This window comes from Micropterus dolomieu, linkage group LG10 (assembly GCF_021292245.1).
Source record: "Micropterus dolomieu isolate WLL.071019.BEF.003 ecotype Adirondacks linkage group LG10, ASM2129224v1, whole genome shotgun sequence".
Classification (NCBI taxonomy): domain Eukaryota; kingdom Metazoa; phylum Chordata; class Actinopteri; order Centrarchiformes; family Centrarchidae; genus Micropterus; species Micropterus dolomieu.
Window position 1 is genome coordinate 27,066,136 of NC_060159.1, and position 26,607 is coordinate 27,092,742.

The window sequence follows — 26,607 nt, forward strand, 5'->3', positions numbered from 1 at the left end:
TCCCAGGTTTCTGTTTAAGACTGTGGATCAGCTGGTAAACCCAACCCCTCCTTGTGCCTCAGCTGGAAGTAATGATGACTGTGAATTGTTTTTATCTTATTTTACCAATAAGGTGGTGTCAATCAGAGCCTCTATTACCCCCACTGCCTCTTACTCAGAGGTTCCTCACCAGCAACAAGAGAGTTTTAACCAGTTTTATCCCATCGACTTGACTGAGCTTTTAAAAACAGTATCACGAATGAGAGTGTCCTCCAGCCCACTTGATGTAACACCTACAAAGTTTTTACTGAAAGTAATAGATTCTGTTGGGCCCCATTTGATCTCTGTTTTCAACAGCTCCCTATCTACTGGTTGTGTCCCTGATTATTTTAAAACGGCTTGTGTGAACCCACTTTTAAAGAAACCTGGTTTAGATCCCTCCCTCCCACATAATTTTAGACCAATTTCAAAACTGCCTTTTATTGCAAAGATTCTAGAAAGCATTGTGTCCAAACAGCTGCTCACTGTACTGGAAAATAACAAATTATTTGAAAAGTTTCAGTCTGGTTTCAGGAAGTACCACAGCACTGAGACTGCCCTGCTTAAAGTCACCAATGACCTTTTAATGTCTGCTGATGAAGGCATGTGCTCAGTCCTTGTACTCCTGTACCTTTGCGCTGCTTTTGACACCATCGATCACAACATCATGTTAGACAGACTTAGGCACTGGGTGGGGATCCTGGTACTGCCCTAGAATGGTTTTCATCCTACCTGTCAAATAGGAAGTTTTGTGTGTCTGTAAACAACTATGTCTCTTCGTTCTGTCCAGTTACATATGGTGTGCCTCAGGGGTCGATCTTAGGACCAATTTTGTTTTTCTTGTATCTGCTTCCTGTTGGACATATTATCCATAAACATGGTATTTATTTTCATATTTATGCTGATGACTCACACATGTACTTGCCCATCAGATCCACAGACCCTGGAATGCTGAGTTCACTTAACAACTGCCTTTGTGAAGTTAAAAAATGGATGTCAAATAATTTCTTCCAGCTGAACTGAACAACAATGAATCCTGGTCATTGGGTCCCAGCAGATTAAGCCTGTTGCAAAGAACCTTGGTGTTTGGTTTGATAGTAATTTAAATTTTGAGCAGCACACCACAAAGCTTGTTCAATCATGTTTTTATCAGCTTATAAATATAGCAAATATTCGATCTATGTTAACTTTTAAGGATACTGAGACCATTTTACACGCCTTCATCTCATCACGCCTGGATTATTGGAACAGCCTTTTCACTTGTTTAACCCAAAAATCTACTGATCGACTCCAGACTGTCCAGAACTCAGCTGCCAGGCTTTTAACCAGAACAAAGAAATATGACCACATTACTCCTATTTTAGCTTCATTACACTGGCTCCCAGTATGTTTTAGAATTGACTTTAAAATTTTATTTTATTTTAAAACTCTTCGAGGCCTCTCGTCTTGTTATATTTCTGATCTTTTAGTCCCATACACACCAGCACATACCTTGAGATCCTTGGGCAGAGGTCTGCCGTCTGTTCCAGAGTCTCAACTGAAAACTAAAGGGGACAGATTGCGTTTGCTGTCAGGGCCCCGAGGCTCTGGAACAGCCTGCCCGAGGAAATCAGGTCGGCTGAGTCAGTGAACTCTTTTAAGTCCCTTCTGAAAACATACTTTTATTGTCTTTACACTTGTTAAAGCACTTTGTAAGTTGTTTTTGAAAAGTGCTCTACAAATATTATAATAATATTATTATTATATTATATATTATTATTATTATTATTATAATATATGGGCAGACTCGATTGTGATGATGAAAAGCAGCTGGAACCTGACTCCCGTGCACCTGGCTCCACTCCTGCAACTAAGGACAGAAACACACACAGAGAGATACACAGGAAGTGGAGAGGGAGAGAGAGAGAAGCATATTCACAGGGCTACAGAGGCAGCAGACCTGATAGTTCTCCCCCTCTATGGGCACCACTTGGCATCCGTCTGGCTTTGTCAGGATGTAGCCGATGGAACTCCATAATAAGGGATGGATCCACAATGTAACTCGAAGCAGCGTGTGTGCCTGAACGGGGTGGACTGCTAGGACTGGGAGACATACCGGTAGACATGTTGGTAATGGTGTTGTGCGCATATTTGACCCAAGGGAGCTCCAGGATGCTGGATAGGCAGTGGTAATGCAGCATGGCACAGTCCAGATTAGCTCTATCAGTCTGGCCATTGGTTTAGGTATGGTACCCGGAGAAAAGACTTCAAGAGATGCCCAGGGTGGAACAGAAGGCTCTCCAGACTTGGGAGGTGAACTGAAGCCCCCTGTCTAAAACAATGTCAGAAGGCAGACCATGAGGGCGGAACACATGCTCTGCCAGGAGGACTGCTGTCTCCTTAGCTATGGGGAATTTAGTTAGAGCCAAAAAGTGTGCAAACTTGGAAAAGTGATTAATAAAAATGAGGATGACTGAGTTAGCCAAGGACAGAGGAAGACCAGTGACGAAGTCCACAGTTATGTGGGACCAGCTGGGTATCAGTGGCGGACATAATAAACCTGCACCGGGCTGGGTTAGGGTCTGGTTCCGAGCACAGACAGAGCAGGCTGCAAAGAACAAGAGGGTATCTGCCTCCATTGTGGGCCACCAGAACCGCCGGCGACGGAGGTCAAACCTTCGACTGACGCCGGGGTGACAGGTAAATGGTGATGAGTGAGCCCACTGGAGAACCTGTGATAGAGCAGACTTGGGCACAAAGAAACGGTTAGCTGGGTCAGCTGGTTGGAGCTGGGCCTGTTTAACTTGTCAAGAGTTCAGACACTTAACAGATTGGATATAGGCAAGATCAGTCATTTCAAACAAATAATGGCTGTTCAGCTCCCTCTAGCCAGAGCTGCCACTCCTCCAAGGCCAGCTTTACTGCGAGAAGCTCCCGGTTTCCTACGTCGTAATTTCTCTCTGCCAAAGAGAGCTTGGGGGAGAGATAAGCACATGGGTGAAGCTTGTTATCTGCGGCGGACCGCAGAGAAAAAACAGCACCTACCCGTGTGTCTGATGCATCCACATCTACGATGACGGCTGGGGTTGGTTGGGACCGGGATGGGGGCCGACTGTAGTGTCTGATAAATCTCCTAGAAAAGTTAGCAAATCCCAGGAAACACTGAAGCTGCTTGCGGGTGGAGGGAGTGGGCCAGTCTATGATGGCGGAAATGTTAGTGTGGTCCATCCTCAATTCTCCCTGGGCAATGTTGTAATCAACGAAAGTAGTATTAGACTAGAGGGACCTAGAAAAAATCTATATCATTCATATATACCAATACAAATCTGTTTAGCATGTCCCGTAGGACATCATTCACCATGGCCTGGAACACTGCAGAGGCACTCGACAAACCAAAAGGCATAACTAGATACTCAAATTGACCCATCAGAGTGTTGAAGGCAGTCTTCCATTCATGCCCTGTCCTTATGCAAACCAGGTGTCTAACTTTGAGAAAACGGTGTACTGATTAAAGGCAGAGGGTATTTATTCTTAATGGTGATGCTGTTTAACCCTGGTAATCAATACAGGGCCTCAGTGTTTTGTCTTTTTTAGACAAAAAAAGAAACCACCCCCCACCGGTAATGATGGTAAGCAAGCACATACATGCCAAACCAATTGTGACCATGTGTGACGGTGAAGGGTTAAAGAAAGTCAATCAATCAAATTCATTTTCAGACTCAAATAAACAAACCCAGTGTGACCATAGACAGAGATTGGTTATGATTTAGTGGTCAGCACACGCTTTTACTAGTAACTTGATCTGATCCACTTGTGCATTAAAAGTTTTAATTTATAGCTTCTGAATCAAAGGGTCTTTCTTAAACTGCAGATGTCTGATGGACCTCCACACTCCAACATAGCTGTCAATAACCGACTGACTGGATGTGGTGTTCAGCTTTTGGTGGTGCTCCCTCTGCATCTCCTGTATTTCCTTTTCTGTCATGACGTGGGAATTCACAGCTGCCTCTCCGTCTCCTTTTCCACCATTTCCTGTCCACAATTCTTTATTTGCCAAGGCAGCAGATGCTGACTCCTCCATCCTGTCACTGCTCAATGCTCCCTTTAACTTCAAATTTCCTGGATGAGACCTGATGCCAGCAGCAGGCCCGATGCCATTTAGTTTTGGTTTCTCTTGGTAAGGCTCGCAAGGAAACGCACCATCCTTCCCAGCCTCCTCCAGGTCCTTATACATTCTCTTCTTCTTCGTCTCAAAGTATTTGACGATGCAGTAGATAATTGATCCAATGGTGTTGACCACTACGCCTCCGATGAACAGCCCCGTTGGCACAACGTTACTAAATGACACCATGCCAACAGTGATGGTGACGATGCTTTTGACCACGCCAACAAAGCTGGTGGTGACTGCGGAATTGATGTAGGTGCACTGCAGCGTGGTGAAGTTCATGATGCAGACGAAAACAATGCAGAAGACAAAGATAACGGCGATGTGGGGATCCTTCCAGCCCTCGTAAGACCACATGTTGATGGTGTCCTTGGAGATGACAGAGCATACAAGAAGCACCTAAAAGTGCGACAAAGAGACAACGAGTCACACAGAGAAAAGGTTAGTAAGAAAATTAGAGACAAAATAAATGGACAAGGAGAGAGAGAGAGAGAGAAAGAGAGGAAAAGGAGGAGAAACAAAAACCCATGCATTGTTAATTCCTTGCACGTCAGTCCTTACAGGTGAGGCTATGACAGCAATTGCATATTGTGCTGTGAGCGGTCCGTACTTGCTGTCCAGACTGGTTTTCTGGATCAGGACCAGGTAGGAGGCGTGGATGATGACCACCAACACGCCAGTGATGTAACCAAAGGGATCGCCTTGGACATCACCAGCACCTGGGGTGAAAAGCAAGTGAAAATTAAAATTGAGATTGCAAAAAAAAAAATTGTTTCCCCAGTTTTGTGATTTGTTGTATCTGTGGAGCCTCTTGTGTATTTGGACATTGGAAATAACAGGATATCTGGATTTTGTTGCCTGAAATGACGCCGGTCTGCTGTAGGTAGTGTAGGCTGATGCTAATCAAAAAAATTTTGATGAAAAGTTTTCTCTGGCTAACTTTCCGTGCTGATATATTTGATAACAGGAACTATGTAAAATGGTCAATAATATGCACTTGATGGCCACATTCATGCAATAGACTGAAGGTCAAATTAATGTATAACATCATTTAATCCATTGCTTCCACTTTTGCACTTATATGTGTTTTATATATGTCGAGTATCTCACTTACTAAAGCTTACTGTGTCAGCCTCCTGATAGATAGGAGGCAGCAGGTGAGACTGGGGAACATCTGATCTAACACCTAGACAATTAGAACTGGCAACCCCCAGGGGTGTGTGCTCTCCCCACTGCTCTTCTCACGCTACAAAAAAGACTGTACCTCAAGAGACCCATCTGTCAAATTCCTGTAGTTTTCAGACGACACAACGGTTATCGGCCTCATCTGGGACGGTGATGAGTCTGCATATAGGTCGGGAGGCTGATTAGCTGGCTCTCTGGTGCAGTCACAACAACCTGGAACTTAACACGTTCAAAACTGTGGAGATGACAGTGGACTTTAGAATGGGCCCCCAAACTCTGACCACCATCACCATCCTCAAAAGCCCTGTGTCTGCTGTTGAAACTCCAGGTATCTGGGATCCACAATCTCTGAGCACCTAAATTGGTAGCCCAACACAGTCACCATCATCAAAAAGGCATAGGATGTACTTCCTGCGCCAGCTCAGGAAGCTCAACCTGCCTAAGGAGCTGCTAACCCATTTCTTCACAGAAATTATTCAGACTGTTCTCTGCACGTCCATCACTCTCTAGATCCAAACAGGACTACAATTAACAGTCAGGACTGCATAAAAATTGGTGCCAACCTGCCCTCTATTCAGGACTTATACATGTTCAGTGTCAGTAAACGAGTGGGAAACATCACTGCAGATCCATCACACCCAGGAAAGAACCTGTTCCAACTTCTCCCCTCTGCTAGGCACTAAAGAGGGGAGAGCTACCACAAGGGGATTCTAATCCTGTATAGAACTGATGGCAGGCTCTCAACTTTAAAAGGTTAAATATCAAGAGCAAGGTCAGAAACACTGACATTACAGAGCTTCAGTATGCGGACGACAACGCCATCGCAGTACACTCTGCAGAAGACCTCCAGGACATTTTGAAAACCTTTGCAAAGGCATACAAAGCCCTGGTCTAGCCTTAAACATCAAAAAGACCCAGGTCCTACATCGATCTCCACACAATCAATCATCAACTCAACCCATCATAAAAGTGAACAACACCCCTCTTGAATATGTTGACCACTTCCCCTACCTTGAAAGCGTCCTCTGCTCTAAAGCTGACATAGACTTTAAGATCGACCATCGCCTGAGCTGTGCCAGTGGAGCATATACCAGACTCTGCGGTGGTCTTTCTCACCCTGCTGTACAGAGCAGGGGACCACCTACAGCTGGCACCTAAGAGCCCTCGAACAACATCAACAACGATCCTTGTGAAAGATTCTGGCACAAGATTAACTCAGATGGACTGGCCTTGTCATTCGCAAGTCCAACTCACGTCTGCCCGAACAGATCCTGTACTCTGAGATGATGAAGGAAGGTCAGCGAGCCCCTGGCGGGCAAAAGAAACAATTCAAAGACAACCAAGACCAGTCTGAAGAAATTTCACATTGCATGAAGCGACATGGAGCACATCGTATTGGACAGGCACTGCTCGAGGAAATCCGTGCAGGAAGGAGCTGCAGATCATAAAAAGGAACTCCGCCGTGTCACAGAAACAAAGCAACAGCACCCTAAGGAAGGAGAGAAAAAAGCTCCACAACCAAAAACCACCTCCACTTTTCCCTGCCCACACTGCACCAAAATATGTGGATTGCGGATTGATCTCTACAGCCAGCTGAAGACCCAGAAGTAGACAGAGAGCACAGTCATCCTTGATTCGGGTGACTGCCGATGATTTGCACACAGTAGCTTCTGTCTGTTTTTGCTGAGGTTGTCATCCTGTTTGTTTATATTTGTTTATGTATATTGAGAGAAATATGTTTATGTCATATGTTTTCACACACCAGGCCTTTTAAAAGTGGTTAAAAGCATGCTGTTTGGGTATGTGGAGAAATCCAGAGACAGGACAGCCATGCCTAGCTTCTGTTATTAAGAAATGATTGGAAAATGACCGTTTGCTTAGAGTTGTCACCGGGAGAGAAAGAGCAGGAGAAGTAACAACAGAGAGATAAAGAGGAAGACGAGTTCAGCCTACTGATGAAAATGGTGAGAGGCAAATGAGAGGTCTGACCTTTGAGCCTAGATTCTCTTTACCATAGACAGATGAAGTTATATCATAAAATACCCGGATTCATGCCTAAAGAGTTTGAGAAAAAGAAAGGGACAAAGAAAGAAGTAAGCAAGAGTAAATTCAAATTAAGAAAGTGTATGAAAAGAAGGTAAAAACAAGAGAAAGACATTCCCTCCAGGAATTTACTGGCCATCTACACAAGAATAAATGCAAATTTAAACTTCAGTGATATGTGAGTGTGTGTATTATATGTGGATGATGATGTGTGTTTACCAGCCAGTGCAGCTCCAGCAGTGGTGATGATCACAGAGATTACCACGCCGATGGACGGCATGCCGTTCCTCAGCACGCACACGCCGATGCCAAGCGTGAAGAGCGGCAGGCAGCGTTTGAACACGACATACATGGGCAGGCTGAGGCCACGCAGAGACCACAGAGTGAGAGTGGACTGCAGCGTACAGAGGATACAAACCGGGCCAAACTCCTGCACAGAGAGGGAGGGACGCACACATTAAAATGGCTTATAGTCACTCTGGAGGCTGACCTTAACCACGACGACTACTGCCAGCGCAACCCATATCATAATCCTAATCGACCCCTAACCTTAACCACAAACTAAGCCTTAACTTCAGGGCCGAAGAACGGACAGGTCCGGAGTGCGACCACAATGCAGGAAGGAAGGACTGAGCATGGTTGGAGGGCGACCAGGTGGAGGCCGGTGGCGATGACTGAACACCTCTAGAGGTGTTCCACTTTCAACGTTTAACTTTATTCTCCTAAGTACAGACCTAATTTGCTGGTGCAGAGCAGACAGTTTATCTTTGTTAATTTTGTTTTACGTTTTCCTAACACTGTGTGCAGACAAAATTTTGGTCCTTTGTCAGGACCAAAATTCAGCAACACGACCACTGAACAGTGATGGCTACTTAAGTTAAAGTACTAACACCTCACTATAAAAATATGTTTTTACAAGTAAAAGTACAACATTGAAAATGTTTAAGGTTCAGTGTGTAAGTTTTAGTGGCATCTAGTGGTGAGGGTTGCAGATTGCAAGAAATGGCTCACTGAGCACTCACATGCTCCTCAGAAGAAATAAGTACTTTATAATAAATGTATTAATTATAATGGCAATTCAGCAGTAAAAAAAACTAACCATGTCCTTTTTCTCCATGAGGTTGTACCTTATATCAAGTTAATTTCAAATATCCAAGAACAAAATGGCTTTGAAAACAGTCAACATGTGGTCGTCTTTTAATAATATCTTATCGCTAATATTGTTCTCTATACTTCTTTATGTCCCATGTACACTTAATTCTAAATAAAAAATCAGATTATTCCAACACCACATGAAAGCACCATCAGTCCCCACTCACTCATCCCTCTCCAAGATCACAGGAGAAGCTACAGTGGCCGACACGCTCTGTCTGCTCTTGTGCTAAATAATACGTGTGGTCCTCCATTTGTCCAAATTTCTCTTAAACATTTTACATTTATTCATTTTATCCAAAGCGACTTACAATTGCTATTTATGTCAGAGGTTGCACGTCTCTGGAGCAACTAGGGATTAAGTGTCTTGCTCAGGGACACACTGGTGGATGGGTCACAGTGGGGAATTGAACCCGGGTCTCTCCCACCAAAGGCATGCGTTTTATCCACTGTTCCATCACCACCCCACCACTCTTTTTTTTTTATGTGTCTGTATGTAGATAGAAATGGCTCATTCTAAGGTAATAAAAACAAAACTGTGTCACGCCGCCCCAAGCAGGGAGGTGACAGCTGTGTGTTGTGTGCTTGTTTTGAGTTATTTTTTCCCTTTTTGGAGTGTGTGAAAGGTGCTTGGTGGGTTTTGGTTTTGTCTGTCTTCCTGTGGTGTCCCCCCCCCCTCTCTCCCTCTCCTTCAGGGCGGAGTTGTGGGCCGGGTCCCCGAGAGCTGGACGTCTTCCTCCAGCTGCAGGCAATTACTCCTTACACACCTGTTTCCCATTGTCATCTGAACCGGTTCTTATACCCTGCCATCTTGTTATTTTCATTTTGGATTAATCGGCTGATTATCTTCTCCACTAATCGATTGTAAAAATTCTGAAAATAGTGAGAAATGTTGTCAGAGTTCAGAGTGACACCGTCACAATGCTTGTTTTGGAAAAGTAGCAAATCTTCACATTTGTGAACCTGGAACCATGAAAAGCTTTTACATGAAAAATTACTTAAACAATCATCAAAATGAGTTGCCAATAAAATTTCTGTCAATCAAGTCATGTAATAGCTGGGGAGTTTCATTTATAACAAAACATATTTTATTCTATACATATGTTTTATGTGGAAAAAAACTTACATTGTAGAGTAACTAGTAACTAAAGGTGTCAGATAAATGTAGTGAAGTAAAAAAATAAATAAATAAAGTACCTGACTAAAAATACTTAGTTAATAGAGTCATAACTATTGTGTTTTACCCCAGAAATTAGGATTTCTGCTATTTCCTGTGTTAGTTCCTGCAACTGTGTCCAGGGCAAGTTCACTGCTGGGCAGTGTGTTAGTTACATTCTATCCAGCTGCGGTAACCAGGACCTTATTTGTCTGGCTCTGTGTGCCTTTTCTCATACTAACACATACACACACCCTCACATGCTTTAACATATCCACACACATGCATATCTGGAACCCATGGCGTGTAGCCTTGCTGTATATCTATACCGTCTTGGTGAGGGCAGGTAGTGTGTCTGCAATTTTGGTTCCTAACCCCTTTGATGAGCCCCCCTCCATTGTTGACAGAGTTTGGTATTAGGTCCCTTAATCTGTATTTATTAATAACTTTCATAATATTAATTACTGAATTAATATTTCTAAACTGCAGCCCCCCCGGGATCTCTGTTTAGGAATCACCAAATGAAAATTTCCGACAGTTTTAGTCACTTTTTACCTTGGATAGCTGGATGCTGAATGGGGGGATCTTGACCTTCCCCAGCCGCCTGAGGATCTCGAGAGTGAGCGCCGTGGTGCTGTTGGTCAGGAGCTGGAGGAGCATCAAGAAGTTAAAGTGATAATTACTGATGAGGAGCTTCATCAAGATGTTCAGAGAACCGGAGAAAATGCCGTGTGCAACCGCCACAGAAATCCCCACCAACCGCCTCTTGAACGTATCCATGGTGGTTTGCTGGTCGCTTTAAAGAAAGTTGAACTAGGCAGAAAGTACTGATGGTATCAGTGGTCCCTTTTATAGCCCGGTTTGGGGAGGTTCAGTCTTGGAGAGGAGAAGGAGGGTTTGGTTTTTACGCACAGTGGCAACACATTGCCGCTGGATGGAAAAATGAGAGGAAAGGTTAGGACTCTCTCTCTCTTTTTCTCACCTTGATGCAAACCAGTATGTACAAAGCCACAAACTGACTAAACAGGCACAAACGCAAACACTTTATTATAGAAGAAAAAATCAGCAGGGAACTAAGGCTCTTTTGTTTCCCACTAGTCGTCTGTACCTCAATGTACCCCTTTCTCTCTTGTCACAGTCCAATTTAGTTCAGTTCGAATGTGCTTTATTGGCATAATAGATAAAGAATTTATATCTTACCAAAACCTTTCAGGGATGAAATAAATCAGAAGATGATAAAATAATCAACAGATTCTGCAAAAACACATCAGCATGTAAAAGACTCAGAGACCACACTCAGCACAAGTGAAATCGGTGCCCATCAAGACAGAACTTGAGGAGGAAGTTTGCAGACTCGATTTTTCATTATCGATTCATTTGTCAATTAATTTCCCTCTCAGTATGAAATAGTGTATAAAATGTCAGGAAGAAGCTACTAAATGGACCTTGTGGTGAGACAGTTTTTTCAAATCAATAAAAATAATTAAAGTACGTGGATACCTGCAAATTACAAATGTACAATTCCGCTGTTATGCTGATGACACACAGCTCTATATCCCATTTAGAAACCGTGACCAGTCTAACATCGCAACCCTTCACAAATTGTCAAAATACTTTCTGCAGAGTCACGTGGGTGCAGCAACCAAGATAGCCGCCACGTAGAGGAGGTCTCGCCCTGCACAAGTTATTTCTGAGTTTACAATGTGAAGACGCACACTTAATAGTAATTTTGTGCTCACTCTGATAACTGTAACCGTCCATACTTGACAATTGCAGTGGAAGAAAGGCCTGGATAAGATGGCGACGTCGAAATACTTCAGAAACCCAACTCGCACAGCTCCCCGGAAAAGCCCGCTGCAAGAGGATGGGCATACCGACGCGCCCACGGCCTCCCCAATGTCGCCAGATAGGCTGGATAAATTTCGAAGATGAATGACACTCTGCAAGGTGTTGCCAGAGATGTTTTGTCCATTAAACAAGCAACAGCGGAGTTGAACACAACGGTAACAGCTATGCAGGAGCGGCTGGGAGAGGCCGAGGCACGCATTGCACACCTGGAGGAGAAATCGGACCAGCTACTGAACAATAAGTGGAGTAAAGATGAACTTACAGAGGCTATGTGGAACCGAATGCAGGCTCTTGAAAACCAATGCAGGCGGAATACTTGTGGGACTGAAGGAGACCTTTGGTACCAACGGGACGCTGCATGGCTGTATACAACAGATTCTATCAGAGGGGCTTGGTGTCGAAATGGATGAGGAATTGGAGATTGAAAGGGTCCACAGGCAGCCTGCACCAATGCTGAATATGGACCAGCCACCGAGACCTGTTTTGATCCGCTTTCTAAGGCAGTCAGCGAGGGATAAGGTGGTCAGCGCAGCTAAAGAAAAGCGGAGGTTTGATGAAGTTATTGACCCCGTCCTGGATAAGAGTGCATTTAGGTCCCCTCTCATGACCAAGGAAAGAGAGGCAGAGCAGCAGAGATGTAGGACTAACAGATATATGGAGGCTGACCAACCCGACAATGAGGGACTATACTTTCTTTTTCCACTGTCACAAAACATACATTGATTTTTTTTTCTGATAAGTTCTTCTCTTGCAGACAGTGTCGCCAACTGTGTTATAACACAGATCATGCACCGGTCGAACTCCTCATAAAGGCAAATTTAAATACTGTAAGGAGAGGCAGGTGGAAGTTGAATACCACGTTAATATCAGACCCAACCTTCATAAAAACTATAGAAGAAGACTTAAAAACTGTCTTTGAAATTAACACTGGCAGTACAGAAAGCATAACAACAGCGTGGGAAGTTTCAAAAGCATACATAAGGGGGAAATTTATAGCCCAAGCCACTAAAAAGAAAAGAGAGAATCTTGACACGACTAAAGAATTAGAAAAAGATATTAAGGGGAAGGAACTAGACTTGTCAAAATAATATTCTCTAATGAAAAATTTCAAGAGCTCTGCAAGCTTAAATATACTTTGCATGAGATATATAACAAAAAGGCAGAATATGCGCTTTACAGGTTGAAAACAAGCTCTTATGAAGGGGGAGAAAAAACTGGGAAATTGCTCGCTAGACAGCTAAAGGAAAAGATTTCTACTAATACTATACCAGTTATAATACAGGGGGATAAACAATCTTTTGCAGCTAAAGATATAAATAGGACTTTTCAACACTACTATGAAAGACTATATACATCATCTACATCTCCTAACACTTCATTAGAGGATATAGAACAGTTTCTCCTAAACATAGAGGTACCCAAGTTGCAACCTCAGGATGCGGCTGGACTAGAGACCCCTATAACGGAAGCCGAAATAAGGACGGCAATTTCCTCAATGAAAAATGAGAAGGCGTCCGGCTATGACGGACTCCCTGTGGAATATTACAAAGCTTTCATAGATATCCTCGCTCCGGTGTTACGTAAGGTATATCAGGAGATGTTGGACAAAGGTTGTGTAGCCCCAACGTTTAATGAAGCTGTGATTTCACTGATTCCGGATGTAACGGACCCCTCCAATTATATGCCTATAAGTTTGCTCAATCTCGACTGTAAAAGTCTGACTAAAATCTTAGCTACACGTCTACAGGAGGTATTGCAGAGTATTATTCACCCCAATCAAGTAGGCTTTATGAAAAATAGAACTTCAACTGAATGTCAGACTTTTATTACACTTAATGTGGCTGAGCCGATTTCAAAACGCCCCAGTTTCCCTGGATGCGGAGAAGGCCTTTGACAGGGTGGAGTGGCAGTTCTTGCTTTCCACCCTGTCCCATTTCGGCTTTAATTCAAATTTCATTAAATGGATAATGGATATAATGCTGGAGTTTGTCTCCAGGACAATTGTATGTTCCTGTATCTTACATGTTCCTGTATGTTGACGTAAAATATGTCAGCCATGTATCAAGCCTGTGTAAAATTCAATAAAAATTTGTATTCCAAAAAAGAAAATACTTTCCACAATTAAACAAAATCTGACGTCATTGTACTCTGCAGCTCCCTGCTAACGGAAATCAAGGCAAACATAGACGAGCTAGCAACTTATGCTAAGCCCTCAGCCAGAAATCTTGGGGTAGTTTTTTGACCTGGACTTGTGTTTTGAACCCCACATAAAGAAAGTTGTTCAGCTTTGTTTTTATCATTTGAGAAATATAGCCATGGTTAAGTCCATGTATTAAGTATTTCTATCACAGATCTGGAGAAACTCATCTACGCTCGTACCACCTATTGTAACTTTCTATAGGCTGTCTCAGTCAGAAATGTATTTATCGCCTACAATTAGTCCAAAATGCTGCTTCTCAGCTTTAAAGTTGTTGCGACCATTATCACCCCAGTGTTAGCAACCATGCACTGGCTGCCGGCTTCTTCCAAAATTCTTAAAAGGGTGGCACCTACATCTCTGAGCTTTTATCCCCCTGTGAGCCAGGACGCAGCACTTTGTTACCTGTACTATAAAGTTCTATATAAAGAAGGCTATTATTATTACCTGAACATTGCAACTTGCAGCTGGTTTCAGTATTTCCAGCAGATGTTGAACCAGCTGCTTCCATTCAGACACCAGGCCCAAAACTGTTGTCGGTGGCCAGGTCTGGCTCGTGCTGGATGAAGTTGAGGTCAGGACTCAGGTGCAGGTCAGTCAAATTCTTTCTCACCAAACTGGAAAAAACATTTCTGTATGGAGCTGCTTCGTGCATTGTGGGGTGTGGTCATGTTGAAACAGGAAAGGGACAAAAGCTTTTGACAGAAACACTGTTTTCCAATAAATATCATTGTATCCTGCAGCATTAAGATTTAAGAAAATGTAAAACAATAAAGTAATCGAACACCTGCAGCTTTTCTTCCTGTTAGTAAAATGTTTGGACGTTTGCCAACTTGGTGGAGAGCTGGACATCTTTTTATTTTTATATTTTTCTATGTCTCTTTGTTCCTCGTTACTCCTCCTCCCCCTCCTTATCAGAAACAGAGACATCACCATCACTCATAGCAGGCGTGGAAATGGCTTGGACAATATTTTAATTGAAATATTTCATCAGAAAATCAGTTTCCAGGCCACAAGGGAGGAAGATCCGCCCTTATCGAGCACAGACCATTAGCTTCCAATTAACACGCGGAGACAGAAGAGGACGGAGACGCTTTCAAACGTGTGGAGATTATGACCAGGCCTGGATTTAGACTGGGACTGTTCTCTGCAGGGAAATAAACCCAAATGCAAGCATCCATTATTCCACAAACTATAGCTAATGTAGATTAAGCTGAGTAATTTCACTTAAAACACAGATTGGAACAGGCCTAAATCCATTTAAATATGGATTTCTAAATTAATATGTAGCATACAATCATGGTGAATAAATTAGAAGACATGTATAGTGCAGTCAGTAAATCGCATATCTGCAAATGTGCCATTAAAATGTGCATACGTGGCATATTTGTTCATTTTTCTCTTGGTTTATTAACTGAGTGTGCACATGCATTTGTCAGGTTTCAATTTTCTTATTTTGTCTGTTTTTTTCTAGGCAATTTGAGTTTATTTGACAATAACTTATCTTAGAATTCAATATGTGTGTGTGTGTGTGTGTGTGTATATATATCTACACTTAACAAAATTATAAAGGCAACACTTTTGTTTTTGCTCCCAATCATCATGAGCTGAACTCAAAGATCTAAGACTTTCTCTATGTACACAAAAAGCCTATTTCTCTAAAATATTGTTCACAAATCTGTCAAAGCATGTTATTGAGACCTATATTTACGTTTATTGTGGCTGCGACCTCTAGGGGAGAACAGGAGAACGGTGTTTGAGTCCCGTGTGAGTTTTAAGTTGGTTAGCGTTACTGACTTCCGTCACATAAGTTACGTAATATCCTTACTTTAACCCAAACCATGATGTTTTCCTAAACCTAACCAAGTAGTTTTGTTGCCACTCGTGTGCGTCTTTTTGGGAGGCATGGACAAACTACCTATTTTGTCGTTTAGGTATGAGGACAGGTTGCAGCAAGGCTTTGAAGTTTATTATTATTATTTTACTATCACAATTATTAACCCAAAAACCCTAACCTGCCATCAAACATGTCTGTGTAATGGAAACATGTGAACTGCATTTCCTCATCATGCTGTTTGTCACATAATCCTTCTGTATGTAACCTGTAGAAAACATCATAATGTACTACTATTTGCAGCTAAAAGGAAATCATTTAAATTCCATCAGTCCTGATCATAGTTTTCCCCCCTGGCACACATTCGGACTGAAAGGTTCATCATCTCGTTTAAGGATCTCTGACTGCAGCTGAACGCAGGTCTTCTGAGACGATTACAACAGTCCAATTACATTAATCGATAAAGTACTAAACCTTTTGCAGCGCAGCCGGTTTCTTTGGTGCAGAGTCATTTAAAGTCTGTAGGGAAGTGGAGGAGGAGGAGGAGGAGGAGAGGAAGAGGGGGAGGAAAAACCGGGAGACAGATGGAGTAAAGAGGAAATGAGAGATGGAGGAAAGAAAGGGAAGAGGGGATGAAAAATGAAGAAAAGAAAGATAAAGTAAAGAGAGAAATGGACAGGGGAGGACAGGAGAGGAGAGTAAAAGGACGGGACAGGAATGATAAAGAAAGGAGAGGAAAGGACATGAAGGAAAGAAAAGGGAAAGAGGGGGAAAAGAAAGGGAAGGAACGAAAAGGGATGAAAAGAGGGAAAACAAAAAAAAGAGGAAGATGAAGAGGATAAAATAAAAGTGTGAAGGAGAGGAAAGAAGAAGTGAAAGCCACGTCAGGAGAGAAGGTGAAGACAGATGAGAGGACGTGAAGTGGACAAAGATCGTGACAGAGAGAAGACGTTGGGAGATAAAAAAAAGTAAGGAAAGAAACGAGTGGAGGAGGAGGAGGAGGAGGAGGAGGAGGTGCGGTGTTTTGTTCCCAGTGAGAGAGCGGCTGGGTTTTCCCTGCAGAGGAAGAGATTGGCTGCAGGGCAGAGAGGAACCCCTCATACATCATCACCAGGAGAGCTGTGATTGGCTGCAGGCAGGACACTCATCATCATCATCATCATCATATGGGATATTTTCAGCCTGGCCCATTCCAGAGGATCCTCATGGCACAACTGGGCTCTTGGATCAGGGTGGACAAAATAATAGAAACACCTGACGCTCATCAGCTTTGGTTCATCTTTGTGCCTGTTAAAGCTCCACTAATCAATATTTTTTATATTGATCAAATGCCTATGTAATGTAAAAGGGGTCATAAAGAAAATTTATCAGCAGCACCATAAGTCTTAAAAGACTTTTTGCCTCTTTAAGCTCCTGGGTTTGATTTTATAGACGGGTTTTCTTGTATACAAACACTACTGGATGTGTGCAGCCAGGGAGCAAAAGCACTTTGGTAGCCAGTAAGAAGACTGTAGTCAACCACTGTAATCAACGTAGATTGTGCATTGTTTGGAAATTCTTGTTGACTCAATAATAAACTGCCATTTCAGAGTTGTGTTTCATTTCACATATTAATATAAGATGTGTGATCTCGCTGCAGGTCAGCAACACCGGACGTAATGTTGTTCAAGTCAGCCGCTGCCAGTGAAGCATCCACTCGGCAGGAGAGAGTGGCGTTAATCAACATTTCGTGTTCTGTAAAAGCCTGAATACTTCTCTTATAAACGCATGTGAAAACAGTAACGTTAGTTCTGAAGTCGTTCTGAGTTCACAGAGGCTGCGGTGTCTTCAGTTCGGCTTCTTGTTGACTCCTCAGGTTAATTATTGTTCCAGTAAAGTGGATCCACATCTAAAATGCGCTGTTGAACAGGTTGTCCGTCACTTTTAATGACGACGACTAACGCAACTAATTACTTTTAATACCCACTAATAAGTAAAGTAATATTGTTACTTTTTAAATGAGTAATAAGTAACTCATAATTTCTGAGTAATTTGCCCAACACTGCTGCTAGATATGCGAAGACAGAGTGCTGCTCTTTGTAAATATTTGTTCCCACTGTGGTAATTAATATTTTCAAATCAGTAGTTTAATTCCATTCCAAAATGTCTGAATTAAAATGCTCTTTTAGTGACAGGATTGTAGTGATTCTGACTCGATAAAGCTATAATGAATGTACAGAAAGAGGATTTGTTTTGATATCAACATCTTCATGCGATATTTGCATCTTTATTGAAGGCACTGCACATACAGATCATCACTGACAACATCGTCGACAACCATTAATCTACACCTCAGCAGTGAAATCAGTCACAGTTTATCAGAATATCACTGAGATGAAAGAGAAGCAGAAAATGACAGATATTATGCACACTCACTGATTTACATAATTTATTTACATTAAAGTCAACACAAGTTGTTAATCAAGCCCGAAACATAAAGGATGCTTATTAAATAAAATCATGATCAGATACTTTTTTAGGTGGCGCTGTTGTGCCATAATCAAAGTACAGGATTATTGAGATACAAAAGTGGCTTCTGATTAATCAAATAAAATGCAGCTCTAACAGTAACTTATCGTATTCCTTGTTATTCTTCATAAGAATTTAAAAGCAAGATTTATGACAAAATGGAGGAACTTCTTTCTGTTTCACTCTTTATCTCCTTGTTACAAACATGTGTTTGGGTTCTCAGTGTACTAGATTAGATTGGGTGGAACTTTCACAACTCCTGCTGCTGATAATGTTTATGTATAGGTGTGTGTGTGTGTGTGTGTGTGTGTGTGTTTGGGTATTTATCCCTTTGTGGGGACCCTATCTGGGGACTTCCACCTGGGGACCAAACCAGGTAAACATTTCTGGATGGATGCAGAAATCTATTTTATGATAGGGGGACTGGACTTATCTGTTATGATACGTTGCAGGAAGGGCGGACAGTAACAAAGTTTAAAGTTCACAGTAAGATGTGACTGACTCTTTGAAGACAAAGGGACTCCAGTGAAATTGTGAACAAACTTCATTAAAGGTTTGTTCATCCTTTTTTCAGTAAAATTAATAAATTATTTCAGACTGTATTGGAATTTAATAACCAAAGATGTGCATGTGTGTGTGGTGATGCGTCTTTGTGTGGGGAGAAATAATTTTAGGGCCTGACAGAAATAGTTTGGGAACCACTGGGTTAAAGTAAGCCTCAAGGCGATGAACAGAACTCAATGCAATGTAAGAACTATAGTAGGACTCATGCGTGAGTTTTACGGTGCTGTGCTGTGTGTTGCTGCAGACAGACAGGCAGGCGTGTAGATCTTCACCGTCTCATCCCAGGAACAGTCCACCACCTGCAGCCAACACAACACAACACACACTGTTAGACAATGGAGGGGTTTTGCTCGAGAGCACGTCACCACTAAATGTGGCTCTGTTACTAGACAGCAATCTGGGATTTGATCCTGAAATTACTCTTTTCTTACTGGCTGACAGGCGTCTGTTAAAATCCTACACCAGGACACCTAACACATATTCCCAGACAAACAACAGTATAACCAGTTGAAGTTATATTTGCTTTATTTTTGCAGCGATAACAGTGAGTTCCTCATCACTTCCTATTACGCCACCAACAACAATGCAGAGATTTGTACCTACAGTCGGTCATCAGCACCGAGGAAACCAGTAGGTCATCGTGCTTGGATGGATTATCATGAAATGTTGTAGAGACACCCGTGTTCTCTCTTCTCTCTCTGCCATTTTCTAACTTGATATAAGGGCTTATTTGTGTGTTGGGAGGAGAAACAGAGGGACATCATGCCTGAACCAAAAGGTAGATGATCTGTGAACAAGCATGTGAAGCCCACTAATGTGAAACCCCCCGTCTGACTTTATCTTCCAGCACATTGTGTGTGAGTTAGAGAAGGTGAAAACACACCAGAACCCAGTGAAAATCTGCTTCTGGACCACATGGACTGACGGTTCTCTACTGTAGGAGAATAAAACGGACACAGGGAGGACACACACAGATTCTCTGCAGACCACAGTGTGTCCTTGTTTATCTTGTAGTGCAATAGCACTCGAGCTTCTAGCTGAAATAACCTGAACTCCTCTGTGCTCCCTCTGTGCTCCCTCTGTGCTTCAGGTGAAGTGTGGACACTTAGGAAGACTGAGAGACGAGACGTTCAACTGTCCATCTCCTCTGGCGCTCGCTGACATCAAAGTGTTCTACTTAAATTACCCTCCATTATCAGGTCTGGGACAAAGGCTTTCAGAGAGAGGGCTGCTGGTAAAATTGTTTTTACTTCTCTTTCTAATTTCTTCCTTTCTAGGAGTGGCCACAAAAGCAAAAGAACATACTCTATATGGCTCTGGTTCTCTACAATGACCAGATCATTTGCATCAGACAAACCCCATTTAGTGTGACTTTTCTGCCTCAAAAGAAAAAGATTGTCTATTTCCTTCATTTATGTTTTTGTAAAAAAAAATAAAATGTAAAGGCCAGGCTGAGTAATATAACGTGTGGTGGAGGGTATTCAGTTTAGTAAAAATGCACTGTATTAACAAGGACATCGTGTTACTCAAATGCAAGAATTGTTATAAACTCTATTTTGACTATTTAGGTGAATTTAAAAATAAAAACTATAACAAAATTTCTATTTGCAATGAGCAGACTGTTGCTTTAAATCACATAATACAAATCTTATTCTAAGTGCACATTTCCCTTCTCGTATTCCTGAACCATATTCTCCATGACTTTGCACACCTGCAGAACACCACCAACTTTGCTAAAGCCCGGCGCTAGCTGCAGGAGCTCGGTCACCGTGTGACAGGGATCGGAAAAACAGCAAAATATAGTCATGATCAAAGATAGCTTTATTGTCTGGAGAAAAGCCCTGCAATACCACTGGAAGAAGACTACAAACCTGAAATACTAACTACCTACTTTAATTAAAAACCAGCATAAAGTAATCAGGAAACTGCAGCATGAATAGACTGCAACAAGTTCAAGTTCTCTCAAAAACAAGCTTTCATTTATTTATTTATTTATTTCTATAATTGACCTGCTTGTGAATGTATTCCAGCTTCTGGATTATGAGGATGTGTGGATTTTCTTTGTCATAGCTGATGTTTTAAAAGTGTTGGACGGTTGGTTGGACACATTATTTTCTGATAATTTAGAGACCACTTATCAAATGCAGGTGAATTAATTGTCATTAGAAGCAGTACTCACAAGGCGACACAATTACAAACCCACGCAAATATAAGCGAAAACAAATAAAAGAGTAAACACAAGATAATCTCTCAGACAACAGATTGTTTTCACAAGCTTGTTCTGCAGCTTTTCCCTTCACAGTGGAGAATAAAATACAGCTGTGTGTCCACTTCCATCTCCTAACTCTGTAATCAAGCGAGACGTAGCTGAATGAAGAGCGTCTGCGGGGACGTGGCTATCATCTGAATGACACACTGCCTCTCTGTTGTCTCTCCTGGCTGCAGAACACACAGCGGCTGATGAGTCTGGCTTTTGCTCACAGCTTTCAAAGTAAAACCCTGGCTCCACTTCACTTCCACCATGAGGAAACTAAAGCCACTTTATTATTCAGGTCGCCACAGGTGTTAGAAGTCACTTTGTGTTTCGTTAAACAGCGAACGGGGGGGAGGGGGGGATTATAAATACATGATGGATGGTTTGAAATCCTGGTCCAATACGGTCATCCTGCTCTCGTTGGTTCTTACTTAGCTGGTCGCATTTCGAGTGTGACGATCTTGAAAGCTTGCAGGCAGCACAGCCAATCAGAAATAAGCTCAGTCTATGGAAATGTATTAACATGTCAGCAGGGTTTGTGCAATAATTAATTAGAGTCCATCACCGTGACAGACAGGGGTCGTTTCAAATCTGTCACAGCGTATTTGGCGTATTTGTTTACTGGTTTTATATTGACGTGTTTGCTGTTGCACTACGGGCTGTTTCACGATGGTTGCGCTCCACAAAAAGGTTGACAAAAAGTAATAGAAAGATTTAAAAACATTTACTTTATTCATGCTGGAATAACATCTGCGTACCATCTTTGTGAATAAAATAAGGAAACTGACTGCACCAAATTTGATGGCAGGCCATTTAAAGTTTGTGACAATCAGGCGCAGCAGCTGTTACTGATCCCACGCAGTTTTCACCACAGTGCTGAGCAGCTAAAGTTTGAAAAGGTCAAACTGCAGCAGAAACTGTGCTTGTTCATGCGGGTGGTAACCACATCGCCCCCCCCGTTGCTGCTGCACTAAGGCGTGACAGCAAAGCTACTTCTGAACGAACGTCCCTGGTCTGTTAGGTGTGAGCTGACTCACAGACTGAAGCTCTCGAAATCGTTTGTTCTGACCGTTGAAAGGTCACAAACAACATTTAAGCGTTTTCTTTTCTGACATAATGATGATCTGCCATCAGGCTTCCAATCTGCTCGTTTGGTGCTCCTGATCGGATCTTTGGATCAGTGACTCAACAGTCTTTCTGGGCATGAGTAAGCAAAGTAGTCATGCAGTGAGTCAGCCACTGAGAAGAGGAATGCCCTTCTTTAATTAACTTTAACAGCCGGCCGTAATGGGAAGGAACACACACCGGCCAAGACTGCAGCAAAGCACAAAGAGAGAGTGAGGGAAATGACGAGATGCATAACGGGGGAGGAGACGAGCAGCAGGGAGGGGGAGGAACACAAGAAAAAGGCCAGAAGACTAAAGGGAAAATAAAAGCAAGACAAAGTTCAAAGTCTGACTAGTATTAAATGTCTTTTTTATTTTCCTGTAATTAGATGATGAAAGAATAATTAAAACTCTAATAAGCTTGTGGCAGATACGAGCTCTTAGGGAAAAGGCACACATACCTCTGCCGAGCTGTCATGGTAACGCTGCTCTGAGTGACAATTCCCCAGTAACAACGTGAAAGAGGTGTCGTCATCTGCTCAGGTTAGCAGCAGACCTAAACCAAAGTTTTTCAGTGCTTTTCTTTTGAAAATCCAAACTTGCAACTAGTGTATAGTACCAACGATTATATTTCATTTGCTAATCATTTTCAAATAACTGTTTAGTCTTTAAATTGTCAGAAAGTAGTGCAAACCAGAGCCAAAGATTACCTCTTCAAATTCCCTGTCTGAACGATTTGTTCACAGTAAGAACAATACAGAATAACAGCAGATCATTTTCAACAACAACACCACCTTTCTACTTGTGTATTGTATATTTGCAATTGTACAATCACTTGTAATATTTTTGTTACCTGTCTAGGGACTACAGATGTGAATTAGCAATCTTGCTAAACTCCGGCACGTTTACATCTTTTACATGTTTTCATCTTTGTCCCTATCAAATACAGTAATTAGTTAAAGTAAGGATTTAAATACCAATTCAACACACTTCAAATCACACTCTATGTAAAAGGGCGTTAATGCTACTGTATTAGTACCACAACATACTAGTACCACAGCATCATGTATGTAAGAAGGAATTTTTACAAAGTGACCAACAGACCTGTGAATGGCTGTCATCCTGCGGTTCTTTATGATGTATCACCTCATCCTTTTTCTCACACACACACAATACCCACCCACAAAGCAAAGCTATGCCTCATTTGTGTGTAAGTGTGTGTGTGTGTGATTTGGCCTGCAGTGCTGTAAGGAGGGCGATCCATCAGACTCGTGTGGCTTCGCCGTGATAAGACCAGAGATCACACCAGTCAGGTAGAGTGTGCATGAGAGAGAGAGAGAGAGCGCAAGAGAGAGAGGGAAGAAATAGTACGTGAAGAGAGAGGAGATAAGAGCACGTTAGCACTGATATTGAGAAATAAAGAGTCTAAAGGGGAGAACAGTGGTGGGAGTAGAGACAAAACTAGTAGTGAAAAAGAAGAATAGCTGAGGAGTTTCATATCTCACAGCGGGACGGATAATGTAGTGAAGTTTCCAGCAGATTAGCCTGATGTCAGAATTATTAGACCAGGCAGTCATGTTTATGGAAATGATGAGTTCATTTTGAGTTCTTACAACAAAATGCTAATGCAGCGTGACATTTCCCTTAAAATGTTTAACTGCATTTCAGATTAGTGCAGTCAGACAAAATAAAAACTAATACTAACTGTACTGGAAGCTGCCTCTCGCACCACGGAACTTAAAACTGTGCCAGGCTTTTCACGTCCTCGTGGCGGCCACGTTGGAGGACCTGAGAATTTTTAAGAATTAAATTCTCTGAAATTTCATTAAAGTTCAGCTGATTCAAAAGGACTGAATAATTTATGGTTTCCCCACTGACATATTTCAGCATTCTGGGTCTTATTGTTGAAGAAGAAAACACTGTAATAACCAAGTTAATTCCTGATATCTGGGAACAAATTTGTAAAATTATTATTATCACATCTTAGAGACTGACTTCTAGGGATGCACTACTCTTACCAGGTGCAATTCATTCATTTTCAGTCACGTGACATGCGCGGTGACCACGAGTGCAAAACAACAGACCCCGCAGAGACGCAGTAAACGCTGTCAAATTTTATTTGCTTCACCTTTCAACTTAAGAAAAAGAAAGATATGAACCCAAACTGCAAGTGTTGCGCACTTCCGATCCATATAACGTTACAGCATCCGCTGCCGCATTTCTACCGTTAAAAACCGCCAGGTCTCTGCCGACTGCGGTAATGTTTGCGTTTACCCTCACCTAACACAGCCCAGGCTTGTCTCCTCCTCGATTAGTGCATCTGAAAGCACAACATCCATCCAGCATTCTGGTAACGCAAAAGAAACACGTTGAACACAGTGCGTTCCTCCAGATGCACGGCGTGTTGAAGTAAACGCTTTGTCATGTTGGAGTTGCTTCCTCCCTCACACCAAACCTCCTTACTGCAGCTGTTGCATTTTGCTGTGTCATTCTCCTTTTTAGTGAAGGTAAGCCAAAGTTTGGAGCATTTGCTGCGGCCTGCCACGGTCCAGAAACGGAAACAGGAGGATTCTCTTCCTCGTGCTTTGTTGACGTAACAAATGAGGTGACATTAGGTAGGCGTAGCAGCTCCTGGCAGATTTATGGACTGTCGCTCACTGCAGGTCAATCAGGAGATGAAATATGCAGGAAGTTAGGAACCAATCTCCAAATACACAATACACAGGTCTTAACTAATCCACAGTTCTTGGAAAGTAGGTACAACCATTTCTTGATTCACAACCCTAGCCAATACAAACTCTGCATTTGTGCTATCAGTTCAATTAAGTGGTTTTGATCATCTGGACAAACTGTTGGTTGCTGGTTTGATTGCAATCTGTCTGATCGTCTGACTGCTCGTGTTTCCGTCTTTCTTGACTCGTTGGACTAATTGCACCAGTGATGTCATCGTGGTCTCAGAAATTTACTTAACTTGAGTATGATGTTATTTTTAGTGACAGAAATAATGACCAAAGCTTTGATAAAATAAGATTTAAGTTGCAATAAACAGGAAATGCTGTGGTTGGTGACAGAGCTGATATAAATACATATGCAGATGATACTTTGGTATATTTCATAAAACTGTGGTTCTCTAACTTGACCTAAATATCTCTGTATAATACTTTTTTGAGCAAATCCAACTGTTACTAATTGCAAACAATCTGGTAGAAACTCTGTTGAATGGGTTTTAATAGCTTCCGATGTTGATGATGGTGAAACATTAAAACAAAATAAGCATTCAAAAGCAAAACTACTTCCAAAAGAAGCAAAACAACTTAATTTTTATTACACTTTTGGTTGTTAATGCTTTATTCGCAAATCTAAATAATGAAATGGCTATCCAAATGCTAATGATTGAAGAGTTTCTAAATTCTTCTAGGCCATTTTATCCAGATGGAAAGGAGATGGCTGGGCCCTTTCTAAAAACTCCTCCCCTCTACTGCAGCCAGTGAAGAATTTCTGTTACACACGTCTACAAGAAACAAAAAGGAGTTTTCCCGCTTTAGGTTTGTCTTGTTTAAGATGACCCACACATGAACACATAACCACCCACGTGGGAGAGAGAGACATGGCAGCTCTGTCTACATGTGGTCTACGTGGAGAACAAAGAGAGCCGACTCAGCGAATCACAGTGATGAGGACGAAACAGATCACAGCTGTCAATGTCTCACACACACACCATGAACTGGAGAGTAACTGCACTGTGACTTTACGCTCATAAATAAGGACCAGCTGTGATCAATAATATTGACAACTGACACAATTTAACACAACTTTCATTTCAGCCTAGAATACTTTTTGCCAACACATAGGGCTGCAACGATTTGTCCAAGTAATCGACGATGTCGATAATAAAAATTTGTCGACGTGAAATTTCATTATCGACGCTTCGCTACATCTCTGCAAACAATCTTCTTATTAAGAACATTTCTGGCTGCTTATTTCTAACTGCAATGCACTACAGGAAGTGCTGGGGGCAGTATCGCTTCCACTGTCTGCCATGACTGCTTGACTGTAAGACTACTCACAAAGAAGAAGCATTCATGTGAGAAGCGGAATGCAACGGAGAAAGAGGCTAACGCCAGCAGTTTTACCAGAGTTGATGGCAAATCAAAAATGTGCTCTAACGTTTTCGGGTTTGAGAAGCTCCACAAGCGCCCGCGAGGTTAGTGATGCCGGCCGGCTGGCCAGTCGCGCCCCCGGGGCCCTGTGGTCCCAGTTAGACCACTGCAGCAGCAACAAAGCCCACAACTGTAAGATAGTTTCAATGTGCATACCTGTTATTCTGTGTTTAACATTTTAAAGTAAATCGAGGAACATCTGGCTCCTAATGTAGCTTGGGGAACATTCTCTACTTATAAAACTTATAAGCACTTTTGAAAAATAAACTACAGAAGTAGTACGAAAGAGGACTGTTGCTTTATTACTCTGAATACACATTGTTAATGTACAGTTGTGGTTATAGTACTTGCTTTTAATTTTATTTTATTTTATATAATTCCAAAGCAAAAATCTTTCTTAAAAAGTTAAAAGTTTGTATAAATCAGTCAATTATAGAA

General features: G+C 42.0%; 2 protein-coding genes across 2 annotated transcripts in view; both read right to left on the reverse strand.

Annotated features, from left to right (window-relative positions):
• Nucleotides 1-3,829: 3,829 nt before the first annotated feature.
• On the reverse strand, nucleotides 3,830-16,768 carry LOC123978267 (solute carrier family 35 member D3-like). Its single transcript, XM_046061437.1, has 6 exons — nucleotides 16,689-16,768; nucleotides 14,191-14,302; nucleotides 10,254-10,346; nucleotides 7,610-7,820; nucleotides 4,724-4,881; nucleotides 3,830-4,561 (listed from the first exon to the last, which is right to left on the reverse strand). The coding sequence occupies exons 1-6, from the start codon at nucleotides 16,766-16,768 to the stop codon at nucleotides 3,830-3,832; spliced, it is 1,386 nt and encodes a 461-aa protein (XP_045917393.1).
• A 1,035-nt stretch (nucleotides 16,769-17,803) lies between these two features.
• pex7 (peroxisomal biogenesis factor 7) overlaps nucleotides 17,804-26,607 on the reverse strand; it is a 32,284-nt gene continuing 23,480 nt past the window's right edge. The window contains exon 6 of the mRNA XM_046061438.1: nucleotides 17,804-18,948. Within this exon, the coding sequence (XP_045917394.1) occupies nucleotides 18,865-18,948 (84 nt within the window). The 3' untranslated portion in view covers nucleotides 17,804-18,864. The remainder of the gene's footprint in view (nucleotides 18,949-26,607) is intronic.